Source organism: Numenius arquata, chromosome 14 (assembly GCF_964106895.1).
Source record: "Numenius arquata chromosome 14, bNumArq3.hap1.1, whole genome shotgun sequence".
In the NCBI taxonomy this organism is placed as follows: Eukaryota; Metazoa; Chordata; class Aves; order Charadriiformes; family Scolopacidae; genus Numenius; species Numenius arquata.
In genome coordinates, this window is record NC_133589.1 from 1,740,052 (window position 1) to 1,761,632 (window position 21,581).

Below are 21,581 nucleotides of genomic sequence, written 5' to 3' on the forward strand. Positions count from 1 at the left end.
CTTTCCCCCCAGTCCGCCCCCCGCCTGCGGCCGCCCCGGCCTTCTCTCGGGCTTGCACCGCTTTTTATCCCCGCGGGATTCGAGTAACGGGTCCCGCTCCTGCCGGCGGCCACCGTACCTGCCGGAACTACCGCCCGGCCTCCGCGGGGCTTTGCTGTGAGGCCTGGGGCGGCGGAGGCACGGCGGGATCGGGATCGTCCCCTCAGAGTAACGGAGACGCGGCGAGATGGGGGCTGTGCCCCCCCCGCGCTGCCGGTGCCCGCCACACGCTCGGCACGCCTCCGCCTCGCCGTAAAGCGCTCGCCGTCAAGCACTCGCCCGCCGTCGTAAAAGCCTCGCGCGTCCGTAGCAACGCCGCCGCACTTCCGTGGCGACGGCCGAAGCATGGCGGCGGCCGGGGCGGCCGAGGTGGCGCAGGCCCTGAGCCGGCCCCTGAGCTGTCTGCAGGAGCCCGGCGGCGGGCGGGCGGCGCGGCTGCGGGCGCTGGAGGCCATCCGGGCCGAGGTGCAGGAGCGGCCGCTCTCGGGCGCAGTGGTGCAGGAGGTTTTCGGGGCGCAGCTGGTGCGGCCGCTGGCGCGCTGCCTGGCGGGGGACTCGGCGGAGCGGTGCCGGGATCTCGCCCTGCAGCTCCTCCGCCACGGGCTCAGCCACGGCGACCGGCCCGGCGAGGCGCTGCCCGTCCTCCTGCCGGCACTGGCGCAGCGCCTCTGCCCGCCGCAGGGCGCCGAACCCAGCGAGGAGCTGCGCCTCGGCCTGGTCCAGCTCCTGAGCCTGCTGCTGCAGCGCTGCGGGGCCGCCCTGGTCCCCTACCTCACCGAGGTTATCCGCATCCTCCAGGCCACCCTCCTCGACCCATATGCCGAGGTCAGGCGAGAGAGTTGCAGGTGCGCCGTGGCCTGCGCCCAGGCCATGCCAGGTGGGGCCTGGGGATGGGCACAGGGGGGAGCGGTGGGCTGATGTGAGCCTGCAGCCTCCTGGGGGGACAGGGGTTGAGGTGGGGACTGGTAGGAGGTTACTGGGATGCAACTGGGAGCGAGGAAGAGAGATGAGAAGCTGCACACACCCTCAGAGGTGCACCTCGCAGGCCTTGGAGCATCTGCTAGATAAGAACCATGCCAGGGATGGATGCTTTTAGCAACCTGGTCTGGTGGGAAGTGTCCCTGCCCATGGCAGGGGGGTGGAACTAGGTGGTCTTTAAGGTCACTTCCAACCCAAGCCATTCTGCGCTGAACAGTTACAGCATGGGGGTAATAGTGGGAGGAGAGGGCTAGGGGAGTGCGTGTGTCCTGGTGTTCAGCTCTAATGTAGTATAAAGGTAAATCTGTGCACTACGTAAATGCAGCAACATTTATCAGGCTGCTGTTCAAAGCGTTAACAGAAATTGTGCCACTCAAGTTCTGTCACCCGCACAGAGAAAGGCATGTTTGAAGTTTCTGTCTCTCTGCCCTAACAGAGCACTTCCATATGCAGTCAGAGTCTCTGATAAAACCTTTAATGCAAACAATTTCACACCAGCACTACAGAGTTCGTGTTGATGTAATTCAGGCTACTGGAGCAGTGATACAGTTTGGAAATGGAAAGTCTGTGGATGATGTTCTGTCTCATCTGGCCCAGAGATTATTTGATGAGATTCCCAAGGTGTGCTTTTTCTTCTTTTCTTTTTTTTTTTTCTGGTTTTATTTTGATTCTGTTTTGGGGTGGGATTTTTTTGTGTTCCCTCCCTCTCAATTTTCAGCTTTCATTCATTCATTCATTCAGTTAAGATACGTAAATACGTCGCATCCAGGCTTTGTCGGTTGTAAGCTATCCAAGCCCAAGGCTGGTGATCTCTTCAGCTGCTGTCTAAGTCTGCCGGCTGTTGAAGTGTGTAAGCACCTTTTTCTTTTAATGGGTGCCTTCAATTCTGTCATAAATTCTTCTGTCAGATCTCACTGTGACTTGATTCTATGGTCTTTTCAGATGCTTAACAAACACCTAACGGTATTGGTCCTTTTGTAGGATGTAATTGAGACAGTAATTTTAAAATGTGCAACTTAATCATAATTAAAATATTTTAATTTTTGAGTGGGTATATTCACATTATTTAACTTAGGCTTCCTTTATAGTGAACAGAGAAAATTGTCCCCTTGAGGTGTGCTTGGAAAGCTTCAAATTCCAGAGAAATGTACATTTCTTACATTCTCAGAGAGATATTAAGAGTCTTCCGAGTAATGTCTGTATCTCATCTTCCTCTCAGAGTAGTGCTTTTGTGCAGCACATAGTCTAAGACAGACTAAGCCAGAGTGAGAATACAAGAGGGAGCGTCATACCTTGGGCGTTACTTAAGATGCTTGCTGTGAGTGAGGAAATCCTGGCTGCTTGTAATTTCTTCTGAAATTATTAATGTACTTTACCAAGTCTTGTATACTGAATGCAAATATTGTTTTTTAATTTTTCTGGTATTTTCCTGACACATTTGAAATAGTCTTTTTGTATCCGTGTAGGTTCGGCACGCTGTTACAGCTGTCATTGGAGAATGGTTGTTGCACCTACGGGATAGATATTCGTATTTTCACAAGCTGATCCCCTTGTTACTCGGCAGCTTTACTGATGAAATTCCTGAAAATATGTGAGTAGAACACTTTTTTTTTCTCTTTTTTTTCCGTAAGTTGTACATGAAAATGTTTCTCTGTTCACAGATGTATTGCTCAGAGGAGAAAAAAAAGCACTTTTTTCTTAAACCCAAACTGATAGCATTATCTCCAGTAATTTTAGTTATATTGTCCTTTTATGCTACATTCAAGTAAATATGAGAGAGATGAAGACAGAGAGGTAGACAGAAGCAGAATTATGCTTTGGAAGAGGTGAGTCCACTGTACTCTCTCCACTGAGTACAAAAGAAGCATAAGCTCTCAACTTACTGTGTGTAGGTTCAACAGCAGGAATGCCTCCCATCCTTCCAGATGAACTTAAGAAGTCAGAGTTTCCGGAAGTCTTACTTTAAAATGCTTTTGTTCTGGGGGCATGATAGTCTAAAACTCTTATTTTATGGCTAGGAAACTGGCTTGGACTTACTGGGAGAAGATAGGCTTGCAGTGGGAGAAAGAGAATGAGGAAGATCTGAAGGATAAGATGGATTTTGGCGTTTCACCATCTCATTATCCCCAAGGAGGTAAGTGTTGGACTGAAAGTGCTTTTCACTTCTTGAACGATGCCCAAGAGCTGCAGTGCAGTAATGGGAGCAGAGTGGAGTGTGTAATATTCATCACAAGATGGAATGTTATTTAACATATAGAGGTAGCATATATATATAAAAATTAATATATGATATATGTGTATATAAAATTATTTATGTTAAATTTAAATTCAAAAAAACGTTGGTTCAGTGACTACATTCAGTTTTTCCATTAATCCCGAAATGCGTTTTGGAGAAAAAGTAAATGAAAATGCCCATGCTGAAGAAGAGAGACAGCAGTGATGCAGGAGCAGTGGAAAGTTGTGCGTGAGCCAGCAGGCGGGTGGGGAATGGGCACAGAGGTGAGCGCAAAGGAAGGCAGGATGAAAGAACCTGGGAGCTGAGTCCTTAAATAATGAGAACTAGACACAGCATTAATGATCCGCAGAGTTACTGTGGAATTAAAATTTGGAATGCAGTGATTTCGGAGTTCTTTATGAGATACTGGGATGCTGACTAAAATCCGTCAGCGGACACGAAGAACATGGGAACAGAAACAAGAATTTCCTTTGTTGTATACAAAACCCCAGGATATGCAGCATAGATTACTTCTTAGCACCGTATGATTTATAGGTGGCTTTAACACGATATGTTTGCAGTAGCTTGAAGCTTATTTCCTGTCTCAGGTTCAAAAAGTTAATGCTTAAAAATATGCATATAGGGCTTGGTGAGAGAAAGGGTTTGAATGGGTCATTTATTGATTTCTATACTCATATTTAACAGGACACAAACTCTTTGGGTGTGAAAGAACAGGTTCGTGCTTGACTTGTGCCTCCCTGACAATCCCATCACAGAATACCCAGCAGCAAAATCCTTTCTGTGACAGTGGATTCCGGAGTCCTTTCTCCTTTGAAATTAGACTTTTTTTTTTTTTTTCTTTTAAAGTTGCTTTCCTCAGTAATGCTTGACTGAAAGGGGAAGCACTTCATAATGGTTACTGGTTTGACAGAACTGTTTAGCTTTGAAGACAGTCAAGTTGATCTGTTATCCTTTGCAATTCTTTTTTTTCCCCTCTTATTTTATGTATTATATTACCTCAGGGGTTTGTAAATGGTAAAGAATGCTTTCACTTCCACTAGTGATGGCAGAAACATATTCCTTTTTTTGACGAAGAATTTTTTGGTGTATATAAACTGTCAGAGTTGAGTGTCTCAGCTCCAGTCATTTTGTAATGACCATGATGTAGTGAAGGTCACTGAAGGCTTTATGTGCTCGCCCTTGAAACTGTTGTTATTATTTATATTGCTCATTCTGTTACCTCCCTCAGTTTTCTCTGGGTGTGTGTTGGGTTTCGTGTGTGTTACTGTGTGGGGAATGGTTTTTTAGGAAGGGACATCTATCAGTGACTTCATAAATTAAATAGGCTTCACAAATTTGGGCCGCAGTCCCACCCTGCATTTCATTGACTTTTCATGCCTCTTGCTTGGTAGAAATAGGCAGTTAAGGCTGGAGGGTGCCATAGGTACAGACTTGAGCCCCGAGTCAGTGGTGACTTTAAGATATAATTTCCTGCTGCTTATCTTTACTTCAAATTGTATGTCCTATTAACAGACAGGCTTTATGTGACAAAAGAGAAGAAAAATGAGAGGAAAGGGTGATCATCTACATAATCCTACAGATACAAAACCTTGTCAAAGACAGTAATATTCCTTAGTTTCAACTAATAATTTGTGGTGTCTTCCCACAGACCAGAAGTTGTTATTATGTCTGTCCTTCCCCTAGGTTTCCCCTCCACACACATTTGTATTTTGTTTATAATATGATAATGATGTATTTTAACACTTTGTTGCTCTTGCTTCTGACTTATTAAACATCCTGGAATATCTGTTTGTGAGTTTATAGTATGTTTTACTGAACTATCCCCGTCCAACTGTCAGGCTGATGAGCCCAAGGTCTGAGCCCCACCACGCTTTGATCTTGGGTCAGGGGGAGAGCAGGGTCCTGTCTCCTGTCGGGTTTTCACGGAGCAGCAGCAGCCCTTGCCTCGGGATACGGGTGCAGAAAGTTTACAGCAGGGAAGGCTTTGACAGGAGTAGCTGCGGGGGCAAATGCCTGTTTGAACATCTGAAACGAAGGAACTGCTGATAAAGAATGGTCCGCATTCTTTAAACAAAACTCGGCCTCGGGTCGGATAGGATGCCAGTCTCTATTTGCTGTCTCAAGTTGATTTCTTTATTTGACCTTTTGCTATTCATTGTCAGTTTTCATAATCCCAAATGTTATCCTCCATTGACAAAAGAAGCAGCAATTCACGTCCTGATGCTTGAAAGTTTTGTTGTTGGTTTGGTTTTTTCCTACCCTAGGTATTTCACAGGCATTTCTATCAGCCTTTTATGTTCTTCAGGCCATTTACTTTAGTCCGTTTTCTTTTTAGCATTTGTAGTTACACAGACCAATGCAGGAAAATACACTGAGACAACTCAGCCTTTGCCTTTTTAAGCATTTATCAGAGAACTCTGTACCAGAAATAAAAAATGTACTCACACGGTCTGTGGTTTTGAGACCTCATAATGAATAATGTTTCTTTCTCAAAAACAGTGTGTGAACATTGGGAGTGGCAATAATAAATCTTGTTCTTAGAGAACAACTTCTCAGATTTTGCCTGTAGAAGCATGTACAGTGTAAAGGGAAAAAACATTCTCCTGTAGAAAAGGCCACTAAAAAAGTTTATTGCAGTTGTTTGGGAAGTGCTGTTGCAGCTTTGTGTAAAGTATGGAAGTGGAGGCTTGACAGTCGCTTGTGATATTGGTCAAGTTGCTTCTCTGAGTCTCAGTGACTTATGCATGAGCTAAAATGTAAAGGTGGTGATTACCAGCCAGGATAGGAAACATTTGTTGGGGAAGGTAAGTTTATTAGTTCTGTAGAAATCTGCATCCTCTACTGAGGCAGGAAATAAATATCTGTAACACTTTGGGGGGTTGTTTACAAACAAAAAACAACAACAACAAAACCCCACTTCCCACAAAATTTTTATGAATGAAATTTAATATGGGAATTCCCCCAGCTCCTGGATAATCAATCTTTTGCTTCCTTTTGAAATGTGTTATTTCATCTAAAAATCAGACAGGGATTGAAGAGATATATCAGAGTGAGCCACTTTTCCTGAAAAGGCCTGAGCAAAGGGATTGTATAACAGCTGTGGTTTTTAAAATAATATCAATTTTATCTGCTTGGTCTATTACACAGCACATGTACAAACCCTAGTACCCTTCCTGCTGTTAATTTGCTGGATACGCTTTTCACCTTTGCCTTTAGAGGGCACAACTGACATTGTCTGTTTTACTGCAATCGTGTCCCCTGTACTATTTGTGACTCCTACCTTTCCTTCTCCCTCCAAATTATGTTTAACTCAGTGATACCACAACATTTTGCGTGCAAAAGTCTTTCTACCGTTTTATGTCTGTGTGTTTCAGTTTATTTTTTTAATGGAATTTGTGTTGCTGTAAAAATTAAAGGGAAATGATTAAGTTGTGTTTTCCAAAGCTGGTAATGTCCCATATTCTTAAAGTCCCATATCCATAAAGTTCTCTTTCTCTTCCCCTTCTGTAAACATTTTTAAAAACAATCTAGATGACCATCCAGTAATAAATACATACATTTTCAGAGAGCTGTGTGGAGTTTAAATTCTGCAATATATATTAAAGAAATGCAGCTTGTGCAGGTAAATTCCTCGGCGGCATTTGGAATATGTTGTTCCTCGCTGAAGCAGGCACTGAGCTCTTGTCTCGGAGCCTTGAAACTTTTCTAAGGATTGATGTGCCTTGACTTTTCCTTTCATTTTTCCTTTTTTTTAGCTGTGTTTGCTTTGTTTGTTTTCTTCTAGTAACTCGACCAGGACTTGGTTGTCGGGAACTCGTGTCAAGAAACCTCTCCAAGATTCTGCCAGGTCTCTGTCACGATATAACGGACTGGGTTGAAAGCACGAGGGTGAAAGCGTCGCAGCTTCTGTACACACTACTGCTCCACGCGGAGGATCACCTCACACAGCACATGGAGCTGCTGCTTAGAACTTTGTACCAAGCCTGTCTGGATGAAGAAAGTGACGTGGTTAAAAATGTGAGTTTACTCTGTTATAGTATCTACCGTACGCTGAGTAAAGGCCCAGTCCTTTAGGGTCTGGAGTGTCTGAGGGCTGACCTTCCTGTGGGTCACTGGGAATTGCACGGGACTGAAGGATCAGGGTCAGGATTTTATGGATGTTAAAAGCACGTGAACATGTTACATACTGTGTTAAAATAAATGTATTCTTGTATTACTGGTATGAAGACCAGCAACAAAGTTATTTAAATACTCTTTAGTTGATACATCAACCCCATGAAGCATTGATAATGATCTCTTTAAAAATCATAAGCAGTGGATTGTGGTATAAAAGTCTTGGGGCCACAAATTCCATTGGAAAAAAATGTGCAGGTCATGCCCTTTCAAGTTAATTTACTTATCTCCCCCTGCTGCATAATCCAGCCGTAATTCCAGCCGAGCACTGAGGTGTGGTTATTCCATGCGGTACCCACAGTCAGTGTTTGAATACTTAATGATTGTAAAATGCCTTTTTTTTTCTGCCAAGTTTTTTTTTGAGGAATAACGAGTATCCTTTTTTCTAACAGCTGATGCCCTTGATGCTTTGATCGACAACATCAATAAACGCATGTAGTTGAAGATATTAGATACATTTAGCAGGGGATAGACAGGTCATACAAACGTTTTTACAATTTTAAGGGAAAATCTTCTGTTTTCATTTCTACACAATAAATGATCTTGTTTCAAAAAGGGATGTACGGGCCTTGGGAAATCAATGCCCCAGGGATGAAGGAGGAAATATGCTGCTGTGGAACTTTTCAAGTTCCTTAGGGCTTGTATAAAATATATAAGAAAACTTGAAATAATTAGAAGTGATGCTCCTTCCTTGGGGGAAGGATCTCTTGGGGAGGGACTCTTGATCGGGGAGGGGGAAGGGTTTGACACTGAAAGAGGGGAGATTGAGCTGAGATCTGGGGAAGATCTTCTTTGCTGTGAGGGTGGTGAGAGCCTGGCCCAGGTTGCCCAGAGAAGCTGTGGCTGCCCCATCCCTGGAGGGGTTCAGGGCCAGGTTGGAGGGGGCTTGGAGCAACCTGGTCTGGTGGGAGGTGTCCCTGCCCAGGGCAGGGGGTGGCACTGGATGGGCTTTAAGGTCCCTTCCAACCCAAACCATTCTGTGATTCTATGATCTCCTCTGTTGGTTGTTGCTGTAGAGCTCATTTCAGAGCAACCACCAGCTTGGAAAATGTGCAGGTCTTTCTCCAGCCTGATAATTCCAAAAGAGATGTGTAAGATCAAAAGACTAGATGGTCTTTTATCCTTTTTTTTTTCTTTTTTTTTTTTTTTCCACTTTTCCCCTGTTAAAACAAGTAGATAAATTGATCCATACAAATGCATCAATTCATATTTTCAAACTGTTTAATTGTATCATCCTTTTCCAGTTTTCAGAGCTGGGATTCAGATGGGATTGAGGAGCACGAGTGTGATGTGGAATACGTAGTAATTTAAGCCTTTTCAGTTAAATAATAAGAGACTGAAAGCAGTGGGCAGTTCCCCCATGGCAGTGCTTCCACGCTGAACCAGAACTGTAATGTCAGCGTCAAAATAGAGTACAATAACAACGAAAATTCCTCTTCCAGGGTTTTACTGTTGTTGCTTTTAATAGAGGGATGGTGGGTGAATTGAGAGCATTCCTCAGAACAGCCTTTGGAGGACAAAGCACTAAACCACTAAATCTGCAACATCTGGTTGTTCTGAGCTGGAGACTTTTTTGTGTTGGAAGTTATACACTTCATTTCTGCGCATTACTTTCTCATGGAAGTTGAGGAGAGGGTTCACACGCCTTATTATGTGCTTACTGAACACATGGCAAGGACATTTCTTCATGCATATTATAATCATTACTGAGTGAGTGGAAAAGGCCTACGAGGCAACTGCTGGAGCATTTAAAATAACAGCTGGAACAATAAAAAGCAAAACCCCACAATATGTTGAATGGTCTCTGTGTTTTCAGGAAAATCCTCGAGTTGTCCCTGTGGTTTTTTTCAGTGTGTGAAAGCAGCAGAGTTGATCGGAACGTTTGTGAGCCCAAAGGTGTGGTTGAGATTAATCACATCGGCCTTTGGGAAGACACCGAAGCCGTCCTCTGTAATGGTCCTGAGTGCGGTGATTCGAGGGAGCCCACGAGAGATCTTACAGCCTCATTTGATCCAACTTGGCAACACACTGTCACAAGCTGGAGTTTGTCACGGCTCGGAAGAGGTAAGGATAACTGGGAAAGGCTGCAGTCTTACACTGGTGGTTCTCAGCCTTATTCTTTCCCTTATTCTCCCTAAATGCTCCCATTCCTCTCCCTCCCTTGCACACCTACCCCACGCTATCCAGGTGTAGTTGTGGTCGTGTGATGCAGGAATTAACCTTGATCTCCACGAAGCCTGTGACGATGAGGGACTCATGTAACTGGAAGCGCTATAACCTGATTGTTCAAATACCCTTTCCCTGAAATATGTCTGCAAAATTTCCATGAGGCATTAACGTTAACACTTCCAGGGGGCATGAGATGCAGCAGATACATTCACCTCCATCTGAAGCCTTGGGAGGAATTGTTCCAGCCTTTGGTCTTGGAAAACAAGCCTTCACTATTTTCAGCAGCGAATGCTGCGCAGACACTTTTTAGCTGAGGATTGACCATGTCCAGGAGATTAATAACATCAATAGCTGACCTGTTCCTACTTCTGGTTTATTTTTGGGAAGTAAATTTGTAACAATGGCCCATTCTGTTCATTGAATGTAATCTGACGGCTTCCTGCAATATCCGATGCACTTTATCGTAGAAGATACTACAAACTGACTGACAACAATATTGACTTCAGCTGGTATCAGTTGGATCAAAAGAACATGAATTATATTGCATCTAATGGGATAAATTGGCTGAGAGAAAAGCAGACGCTCAGGTTTTCTTGGTTTGTGTATTTAACTGTTATTGTCCCATTCAAAATAGTCAAACGTGGAATAATATTTGAAAGAGTGGTGACAAATACATTATTAATTAACAAATTGCACCTCGGAGTGGGACAGTAGTGTGGGTAAGCATTTCAAAGCACTTCGGTTTTATTCACAGTGGAACAACTGTGTGATTTAGAGCAGGGTCATTTATTTTCTTCACAGGACAAGGTAAATACAAAAGAATGGTGTGGGAGGAGGATTATATTGTATTCTATAAAAAGTAAAATGTAGGTAATCAAAAGAACTAACATGAAATTATCAATATGGTACCCATTTAGAGGATTACATGGCGCAATTATACAATTTTATTATTGTCATTTCCCATATCTTTGCCTTAAAGAAAACGTTATATTTTCTAAAAAAAACCCCTAATAAATTTATGCTTTTATTAAAAAATAGGTCTTTTATATGGAGCAGTTGCTTTGTTGTGTACAAGCACTGATTGAAGTGTGCCAGGAAGACTGCAAAGAAATTAGCTTGCAGCTCCTGAAAGTTCTGGTGACCATAATGGCAACGCCGTCCTCTCAGCACCTTAAAGAAAAGGTAAACAACCAGCTGGTTTGATATTTCGTTGCATTTCTGATTTTTACTATTGATAAGACACTTTGTCTAAACAGAGCTGTAATTATTTGTCTTGCTATGAGGCTTAAACCACAGAAATCCTGAACTAAGAGCTCGTCCACAAAGAGTGGTAGAGTTTGAAATGATCCTGTGTTGCGTGACCTTGCCTGTCCCCTCTGTCTGTCTTCTCCTGTTTCTCCAGAGCTGAGAGCACTTTGGGTTTGGGCTGTTTAAAACAAATCAAGGCAACTTCTCCAGAAGAATAAATCATTAAAATCTGATTTGTAAGAGCTAAGAACTTGTACAATACTAGTTTTGTTTGGAGATTAAAAAGTGCTAGTTTCATAATCAACTTTTTTCTCTTTAGACAAAGCTCAGACTGATTTTACAGTAGTTGACCTTTTAACCTCCCCACCAGAACCCAAAGTTTAAATGTCCAGGAATGCTTTAAAATCCAGGACATCTGCAGATGTTCTGATAATAGATGGGCTTTTTGGCTAAACATTATCTCACCCCCTTATTTCTCTCCTCCTCTTTCCTCCCCAAGCTAAATATCAAATCGATGAGCGGTCCATCCTCACGCACTACAATTGTCACCTGTCCTAGTTGTCATTTTTCAAACACACGCCTTAAACGCGATGGGTCTTCTGTGTCCTTCCCCCTGGCTCCCGGGAACGGATTTATGGCCCGGGGCTGACAGGCACACACTTAGAAAACTGCTCCGAAAGAAGTCAAATAGAACAAAGCTCAAAACAAGTATTTGCTTGGAATAGTCTAAATGTAAATCGGAAGAAGGTATTTCAAATGGAACAGTGAATTTTGGTACTTCTCCTCAGCAGCAGAAGTTGAGAATTTCAAAATGAACCTGCCCGGCTCCTGTAAAGAGAGAGCGTCTTCTGTAATTAAAACTGGCCAGAAGAAGGGGCGGAGGGGAAATGCCAGGTCTCCTGAGCTGAACAGCAGGACCTGCTAGATGGGACTGTGAGAAATTCCCTCTGCGTTAATGCTTTATAACATTCTTAAATTAAGGAGAAAAATCACTGCATCTTTAAAACTAGTAAGAGGCTTTTTGTGACGTGGTTAGGTTTTGGGGGGGTTTCCACGTGGATTTGTTGTTACGTTGCTGTGTATGACTTCATTTTGCCGTTGGGGCAATTGTCTCTCTTTGATTTAAAGTTAATGGATGTAGTATAGGCAGGCGTTAAATATCAATCTAGATTCTTCAAGTAGAAACTATGGAAATCTTCTTGTGTCCCTTCTGTTCTTCTAGTATAATTATTAGCTTTTAAAGTTTTTTTTTCTTTTTTTTTAATATTGTTTCAGGTAGGATAAAGTTTCCTGTGTCTGTTTTAACAGGTGGAGGAAACAATGGCTTCATTAGCTGAAGTGCAGCACTTGGACAGTTTTCTGTGTCTCTACAAACAGCATATAATCCAGCTTCTGGACTGGGTTTCGGTGTCACCTGACGGTTGGACCTGCTATTCTCCGGAAGTACTGCAGTTTGATGTCATCGCAACTCATTCAGGTACCACTTATTTAGTAGTGGGGCATTTAATCTTTCAATCTCAAAAAAAAGCCCCAGCAACCCCATGTGCAGGAACCAGCAGAAGTACTTCTTCTTTTCTTCATCTGGGGACAGAATAAGTAGTTTTCTCAGTACAAGATCTGAGGGACCAACTTCTCTGTATGTTTGTGCTCCCAGTTCCAGGACTGAGGGGCTTCTAGACAGTCCCTCTGTTTTCCTTAACGCGAAATAAATCAGCCAATGTCTGGGCAAATGCTTTGGCTCGCGCCCAGCACGGGTAACATGCTGTTGTCTGAGGTTTCTGTCTGACACAGCAGCTCTGCTTTGGCTTTGTTTTTTCCTTTCTTTTCATTCCCACACATAATGTTGTTTTTAATTAATTTAATCAGGTTTACTCACTTTGAATTTGTCAGTGTTTCCTGGTTTTGGGGAACGTATGCTTAAGCTGAAATGAGCGACGTAGTTTATTTTGTTTATTTTCCATCTGTTGAATTTGCTGTTACCGGTTTGATTTAATAGTAGTGTCTTTTGAATGTCTCCAAACTCACGTGAAGCAGTGTATTTGGAATAAATGCTGTGAAAATAAAGACCTATTTGTTGGCCCAGAAATGGAGCAAACTTCAGTCTAGACAGTGAAAAGTTGGGGGGGGGAGTTTATTATTATTTTAAACATTAAATTTCCAGATATTATTAACTGCTGGTGAACTTGGTTTGGAACCTTAACTACTTCAATCTGTCCCTTCCACGCGTGAGGAATATTCTCGTCCCCAGAAATGCCAGTGATGTGGCTGTTGCTGGGAGGGTTTTCCCAGTGCCTGGGGATGGATGGAATGTGCAGCACGAGGATGCGAAGCTGAAGAAGTTCCCAGAGGAAGAGAGTTTATTGCAAATACAGAACAGAAAGAGCGTTCTCCAGCAAGCAGCTTGCAGAATAGGGCATGCGTATCACCTGGATGTGTTCGTCTTTAAAACCATGCAGATATTAATCGTTATCAAGCAGAAAGGCACAAATTTCCTTCTCTTTTGGGAAAATAATTTCTTCAAATGTTGGGATAACAGCTTAGGAGGTTTTTTTTGTTTGTTTTCTTAGTGGTGAAAACAGAATTCATCGTAGGGTATGAAAATGTTAACAAACTGGAGAATGAATTTGGAGAATAGTTTTATTTCAAATAGCTTCTAAAATTCATTGTATTTTAGATTCTCTTGTAAAATGCAAATAAGCGTGATTTGAACATGGAGAGAGAATATTGCAATAATTCTGTTACCCAGTTTTGAGCTGAGCCTTTCCAACACGCCCTTTCCCATGCCTCTGGGACTCGCAAACGTCCTCCCGTGGATGCTGCACGCAGGAAAACTTGAAAGAATTAAAAAGCCTCGTTAGTGCTGCTGGTTGGAGCGGTGTCGTGGTACCAGCCCCAGTGCAATTTCTCATTTAGTTCGGTAACACCTGAGCTTTGTGCGGAGCCTCGAGCACAGACACATCAGCAGCTCCACACAGGACTGGGAAGTTTAGTACCATTTTAATACCAAGCATATTACAAATTTTAGCGCACTCACACATTAAACATCTAAATAGAACTTATCACTGCTCTGAAATACATCTTACACGTTCATTTTTTAGGTCCTGTCATAGGTGAAGCCCTGAACAACTTTATTCTCATCCTTCAGACGTGTCTTCAGCCACACAAAGATCCCCAGATGCGGTTAAAACTCTTCACTCTTCTATCGCAGTTGCTGCAGAAAGGGAACGAAAGCGTCAATTCTCAGGGGTAAGCGGGCTCCGGTTCCACACACTGTCAGGACACCACGGGGGCCTTGAAAAGTAATGACCGTGGTGGTTATTTAACCCCTATAATTGTGTCCATGTTCATACGTCTGGGAGAAGAAGGACTTTCCCACCATCTTCTACAGCACGTTTTTCTTGTTGTATTTTTCGGTATTTAAAAAAATAGAAATAAATTGAACTCTGAACTTCCTCCACTGCAGTCTGTCTGCTGCTGCCACTGTGGGGAATTAAAGGGAATGTCGTGCAGATCCAGATAGTTTTCAAAAACTAAAGAGCTGTAGTTGAGAGGAATAACTGTTTGAAAGCTGAGACGGGGATTCTTAAGGAAGAAATAGGGGGGTAGTTGGTTTTTGTGGGTTTTTTCCTTTTACTCCTAAATCCTTAAACTTTGCATTCTGGTATGTTGAACATTCACTCAGGTTCCATGTGGCTGTGTTAGCAGGAACACAGATGTATTTTTACCATTTTACCAACCTGCTCTGGGTGGACCTGCTTTGGCAGGGGGTTGGATTAGAAGATTTCCAGAGGTCCCTTCCAACCCCATATTATTCTGTGATTTTAAAGAATATTTAGTATATTCATGGCCCACATTCTGTCACGGGGCGGGGAGGAGGAACGCTGGCGTTCCCCTTCACCGGGGGTTCCAGGGAAGCTGAAGAATCTCTGCTGTTGCAGCCCTGATGGATTTTGAGCTTAAGATGGATGATAACGATGCCGTCCTTTTTTAACTGAAAGCTTGTGTGTCCAGTGCATTCCCTGTTTCCGTATTTCCAGGATCCAATATTAAAATCCCTCTCTGTAGTCAGTGGGTTACTTGCTTAAGTCGTCATGTAAGTGAGTGGTAGTTACAAGATGGATCTGGATGTGCAAGAATCTTCCTGAAAGAAGGGAAGAAGAGCTAGTCAGGGCATCGTCTGAAGCGGGAGAAACATTCACGGCAAGGGGAGGTTGGGCTGAGGCATTTGTTTAAATATTATTAAGAAAAATTAAGCTGTGAAAAGCTTATCACATACATTATAATCACATTGGCTTATTAGATTTTATTTATTTGTTTATTTACACAGTCTTTTTCTTTTTTTTTTCCTCTTCTGCCTGTCTTTCTGTGACAGAAAATTCCCTTTTACATCCTCAGTCTCTCTCTTGCTTTCTCATGAAGCTTTATTTTGCTTTCTCATTTTTGGCTGCAGGCTGTTCCCTGGCTACCTGGAGACCGTGCTAAAGGACATCCTGGCTCCCAACCTGCAGTGGCACGCGGGGAGGACAGCAGCTGCCATCCGCACCGCAGCCATCTCCTGCCTCTGGGCTCTCATCCACCGGGACGTCCTGCCGCCAGAAGAGGTAAACTCTCCCGCTCTCGTTAAACGTACTTGGAAATCTCAGGCAGGGAGATGAAATAAATGCAAGGGGGGATAAATGCAAGCTGGGGGTGTTCAGCCTGGAGAAAAGGAGGCTGAGGGGGGACCTTCTCGCGCTCTCCAACTGCCTGAAAGGAGGGTGTAGCCAGGGGGGGTCGGTCTCTTCTCCCAAGGAACAGGCGATGGGACAAGAGGAAAGGGCCTCAAGTTGCCCCAGGGGAGGTTTAGGATGGATATTGGGAAAAAATTCTCCCATGAAAGGGCTGTCAACCCTTGGAAGAGGCTGCCCAGGGCAGTGGTGGAGTCGCCATCCCTGGAGGGATTTAAGAGCCGGGCAGACGTGGTGCCGAGGGACGTGGGTCAGTGGTGCGTTTGTCAGTGTTGGGTTGATGGTTGGACTCGATGATCTGAAAGGTCCCTTCCAACCAGACGATTCTATGATTCTATGAAAAAGAATAAGTCCTTATTGTAAGTGATATTTTCTGATGGACATAAAGTTTTCATAATACAATTCATTAATTATAATTGAGTATTACTAATTGGCAAGGTGAGTAGTGGAGGGAGGGTGATACCCTCATCAGAGGCCCGAGCTGCAGAACTCACCATGGTCAGCGGTTGTAGATCTTTGTTGCAGCATAAACTCCTGACCGCGCTCAGCGCAACTCGGTACCTGTGTTACTGGCAGCCCCAGTGTCCAGTCGCCTCAGAGCCCACGGATCTATTGAGGGGAAAATCCTCAAGATTCCTGGGAAGGGCAGGAGGATGGGAATGGAGCTGGGGGGGCGGCTGCAGAACCCGGAACAGTGCTGATGAGGAGAGCACTTACAGAAATCGTGGTGATTAAGGATTAAATGATTCTGAGGGGTTTTTTGAAGCCTCTTTGCTAACAAAAGTAGCATTTGGAAATGATGCACTGGAAATATGTTAAATATAAGGGCAATTTTTGAAAATAAATGGAATTAAATGTTATTAAATGATCTCATAGTCCTTATCGTCCGTATAGCAGACCTGAATTGAACAAAGTGCTTAAACACCTGGCACTGGTCGGTTTCACAGACACAAAACCTTTTATATCAGAGACTATTGTTCGAGTTAAAAATTTTTGTGAATCGGGGCCTAGATGCCTTTTTTGCATTAATGTGTAGGAAAAGTACATAGGAAAGTCAAATTATGGAGCTCCCTAAAACACTGTATTACAACAGCCTTGTCTTAAAAGCTTCCCTTTAGAATAAGAGCACCATCTACTGGTCCTCACACAAAGTCCTCATCTCCATGGTATTTAAAGTCTCGCCAACAATTTTTTAAAAATAAAAAGGCCAGGAAGCGTAAAGCTTTTTATAAGTTACATAAAACTCATCTGCACTGAGCCTCGTGAGCAGGAATTTTCATTTCCCAGGGCTGCTTAGAGGCAAAAATAGAGCTTCAAGACTTTAGTTCAACTTCTACAGTTCACCTTTTCTTTTTAAATTAAGCAAGCCGGTATCGGTCAGACCCAACAGTAACTGATGTAGGCAATAAGCGTATTGTTTTAAAGTGACTGAAAAGCTGCTGGTTTTCTATGCTTTTCCTGTTAATTCTAGATGTTAAAAGTCAAAGCCGGGCTAATGCCCCAGATCATTGCTGCCATGGATGAAGACTCTCAAACAACTCGACTGCTGGCTTGTCGCATTGTTGGGGTTCTTTTAAAAGGCTGTGGGAGGCAGTTTGATGAAGAAGAATTTACCAAAACTTACACAGGTAAGTGTAAAAGTTTAATTTTTAATTTTTTTTTTAATCAGGATCACCGTGTTGAAGAATTACAGATGCTTATTTACCTGAAGCATCATAGTCACTGTAATTACTGTGCGTGTTGTTCCCCTCCCCACAGAGTCACCGCTGCGGGCAGCAGTGAGAGCAGGAACAGGCACTGGGGAGTGACATGAACTGCCGCGTGTCACTGTGTCACCCGGCTTTAATCCCCTGTAAAGAGCAAAAACTCTTTAAATAGTTTGAGGTGCAATTAGGAGCAGATTTAGTGTAGACTCAGTTTCTCAGACAGTCTGATTTCACTCCCATTCACATATTCTAGTGCTATTTCTGTGTTCTAACTGTTCGGGTCATTTCTACCCCAGAGTAATTGTACAGGTATTAAGGAAATGGGAAAAGTAAAGTGCTGCAGAAGATCATACTCTCGGCAGCATTGTGTATGAGGCAATTTAATGCCGTAATCCTGCAGAGACTGAGGCACGGTCTTAAACTGTCCAAGTGAGACTGCTTGGAGTGTGTAAAGTACACACAGGCGTGTTAGAACATCAGGGTGTTCAGCACCCGAGTGGGTGTTTCCGGCAGCACTTCTCTCCGGCTCTAGCAGCTGCAGGGTCCGTCTCACTGCAGGGGGTTGGCAGAGAAGGGGGTGTCCTTTGGAAGCCTCTCGCCACCAGCGGCCAGAGCTGCACCACGTCCCCACCTTGCTGCGTGTCAGTCGGGCCACCGGATGGAACTTCACTGGATCCTACGGTGCCGTGTCTTGGCCGCGTGGCTGCCTCGGTTGCCTGCATGAAATAACATTCTACCTACAGCGAGGCAGAGAGCGATGCTGTACGTAAACAGTTCAAAGGCACATTGTTCTCCCTGCGCTGGTTCAGAGCGCCAAGAGCAAACAGCTTCATCCTACCATAAATAGACCCCAACAGGGAGCGGGCTGGGTTTTTACTTATTAAAAAAAAAAAAAAAAAGGGAAGCAAACCCTAATCTAGAGCACGGCGCTGTCAAGTAGAGCTCTTCTGTCACACTCCTCAGGACGAGGCTGAAATGCTAAACGTGAGCCCAGTCTGCGCTATGGGACAGGATCCATGCTCTCAGAGATAGATATAAATAAATCAGACTTTCCCAGCTCAGTAATGACGGATACTTTTTCTATGTGGCGCAGTAGAAACCTAACAACAAACATTTATATTTTGGAGAAGTACACGAGCAGCCAATTGCCAAGGTGTATCTTTGCACCTTGCATGTTCCCACAGGCTGCAACGCAGTCGTTCACCAAAACAGTGATAGTTGATAGAAATGCTGGGCTTTATAGAGCAGAAAAGTACGTAAACTCTGTGCTTCTGTAGGGCATTAGCAGAGATGCACGGTGCAGGAGGAGTGCTAGAGAACGTTCATCGCGCCTAAATAATTTTGTACGTTTCTTTGAATGTTTTTGGCGACATAATAACCCAATGGGAATGCACTGTGCGCTTTTAGGAGCGATGTACTGTGTGTGACAGGACTCTGTCACCGACGCAACAATCATTTCAGTGCTGAGAAAACAGGCTTTGTTTTTTGCAACGCAGAAGATGACGTGGCTGTCACCGCGCTGTCTGGTGATGTTTGTGCTCCTTTCCAGAAGTTCTGAAGCGTCTGGACGATGCCTCGTGTGACGTGCGACTGGCAGCTGCTCGCGCCTTGGCCAACTGGTTCCGATGCCTGAGGGACAGCCCCCTGAGACCCGCCATGGAAACCCAGGTGGAGTATCTCTACCAAGAACTGCTCATCCATCTCGACGACCCGGATGAAGACACCCAAAAGGCAGTCCTAGGTAAGGCTTTCAGCCGTATGTGTTCTTAACGATTTTTAAATCGTGTTTCCAAGCGTTGGATGAAAGCAGCGTGTACAAGTAGAGGCCGATCCGGCCAGGCTGCTGTCACTGGAAGCTCCTCTGGGTCTCGGGGTGAGCTCAGGCCCCTTCCCACAGGCAGAATGTGAGGCTTTATCTCACGTTCACCGGGGTGGGAAGGTCGGTGCTGTGTCCTGAGACTTTGTAGATGGTAACCAGGACATGGAGCAGAGACACAAACCTTTACAGGATGTCCATATCCCAGTTTGCTTGAGGGATTCTTTGGGATTTATTATTGTACTGGTCCGTGTTCAAGCACATAGATGTCAAGCGCAGCCCTCGGCAGATGGGTGAGGAATCGGGTTGTCGTGACTTGTAGAAGAACAACTTCTGGAGTAGGTTTCGGCTACTCTGAGGGAAATTGGATAGAGAGACGCAGCGCGGCTAATGATTGATAAAACACATTTTTGTCTTACAGAAGTTTTAAAAGAAGGAAGCGTTTTATATCCGGAGGTGCTGGTGCGGGAAATCGAAGGGGCCGTGCACAAGCACCGAACGCCGGCCCATTGCAATCAGCTGCTGCGTCACATTCGGTCGGCCCAAGAGTCGGCTCCGTGACCCAGGGCTGGAATTCTCCTCGGGCAAGTGGGCGTGGAATCGGTCTCACCTGGATTCCTGCCCCGTTGGCACTGGCCTAAGAACAGCTGAGCAATAAATACATTGGTTTTTCTTTGTCAGTTCACTATTCGCTCGTTTAAAAGTCAGGTCGGCAGAGTTCTGTGCTCTGTGCCGTTTGAACAGTTCTTTGTCTTTGCCGGCAATAAAACAGTGTTTTAATTCACTTTGCACCGGAGGTTTTTCAGACACAAAGTTTAAAGGAGAACAGTTTTTCAGGAATTTGACGCTATCTATAATTGAGAAAGATAATTTATTTAACAAAGAAATAGTCTAGTGTTGAAGTTATTAATGTAATTCAGCGAGGACTCTTTCAAGGAGCGTTTCAATCTCTGGATAATATTCCGACTTTGCGGAGTCAGGTCTGTGAGGATCAGTTTTATCAGCAAAAAACCAGCCAAACTTAATGCAGCGAGATTTTAGTGTTTTGAGTGCTCGTACTTACTGTGCGGGTACAACGGGGACACGCTCTGAGGAGGTGTCACTGAAGGAATAGTTTTTCTGTCATTGTATGACATCTCATGACTGAGAATAAAGGTAACGTTTTTTAAGTTAAGGTTTAGGCATGGGAGGAAATGTGCTGTTTTGTCATTTAGATTAACAGTATTTATATTTTTGTATTAAATACGTCGCATCTCCAGTTTGTATGGTGATACCGTTGTGCCTTGGAGAGCAAGCAACACTTGTTTGCGTGTTACTTTGAAATGAAATTAGGTTAAAGCTTGATTTATTTTTTTTAAAAGATCTTTGTAGTGTGTAAGTTTTAGTGTGGCCGTATTCCCGGCTGTGTAATAAAGCGAGAGAGCCCCTCCATTCTTGTCGGCCTCGTTGTGGTGGGGTGCTGCTCACTGCACACACGTCACGCAAAAGCAGGATCCTGATTTTTATTTTTGGTTTTAGTTATCTGCATTACAGACAAAAAATGCTCTTTGGGTTCTGTCCCCAAGTGCCTTGCCTTTGTCTCAGGTGTGACAACAGGCTCGGGGCGGGGGGCCGGTTTGGAAACTCTCCTCGTGCTGCAGGCAGAGTCCTCGGGTTTCTCCTTCGGAGCTACCTTTGCCTTTTCACGCGTGTGACATCATCATCAACCCAACCCCGCCTGTTCACAGCGCCATCCACTCGCGTCCTCGGAGAAACATTGAAAGACTTTAGAGACACAAGAGAAGTCGTTCCCAGCTTGAAAGCAGAGTCATGCACGCTCCTGGGCACTTCTCCGCAGGGTATTGGGTTGTCCTGAAAAATTCTACCAAAAAGGGGCGATAATACTAGAGACAGAGAATAACAGAGAAGCCCATCCCAAAGCCACGTCGCGGTTCTGTAGGACAGGAGACTCGGTTTGGATCGTACGGACTGTCTTCAAAGTTGTCTTTTCTTAAATAAAAAGCCAAACTATAACCATTGCTGTACTGGCAGCTGACTGTAACTAGTGACTGTGTAAAGCGCTGTCTCTGGAGGCTCAGCTGAAGTTCTTAGGCGGCACCAGGTGAGTGAAATAAAAACCCCTGGAAGACACCGAATTGAGTGAACAGGTTGCGGCGTCTCCAGCCTTGGATCTCCCAAAACCTGCCTGAGCCCAGTCCTGGGAAACCAGCTCCACCTGCTCCGTGTGGGAGGGATGGGGATGCCTGTCCTCGGGGGGCTCTTCCGGCCTCCGCTACGCTGGGAAATCGTGTCCTTGCTCTAATCAATGACTGAAAAACCAATTTGACTAGACTGGAATGGACTACGTAGCTATCCTAGCACAGCCCCTCCAGGGTTTAGACTCTCTTCTCTACCTCTGACTGCAGCCTCCTGAGAGCTGCAGTACAAATGTTGCGCAGTGCTTTTAATTGCTCGTGTAATTAAATTAACTCTTGTGATCTAAAGAAGAG

At 44.3% G+C, this 21,581-nt stretch overlaps 1 protein-coding gene across 1 annotated transcript; it reads left to right on the forward strand.

Annotated features, from left to right (window-relative positions):
* Positions 1-375: 375 nt before the first annotated feature.
* DNAAF5 (dynein axonemal assembly factor 5) lies at positions 376-20,519 on the forward strand. Its single transcript, XM_074158529.1, has 13 exons — positions 376-916; positions 1,454-1,638; positions 2,484-2,608; positions 3,036-3,151; positions 7,038-7,270; positions 9,278-9,490; positions 10,634-10,777; positions 12,152-12,320; positions 13,942-14,089; positions 15,294-15,444; positions 17,042-17,198; positions 18,826-19,017; positions 19,514-20,519. Exons 1-13 carry the CDS (start codon positions 385-387, stop codon positions 19,651-19,653), a joined length of 2,505 nt encoding a protein of 834 aa, XP_074014630.1. The 5' UTR covers positions 376-384; the 3' UTR covers positions 19,654-20,519.
* The last annotated feature ends 1,062 nt before the right edge of the window (positions 20,520-21,581 follow it).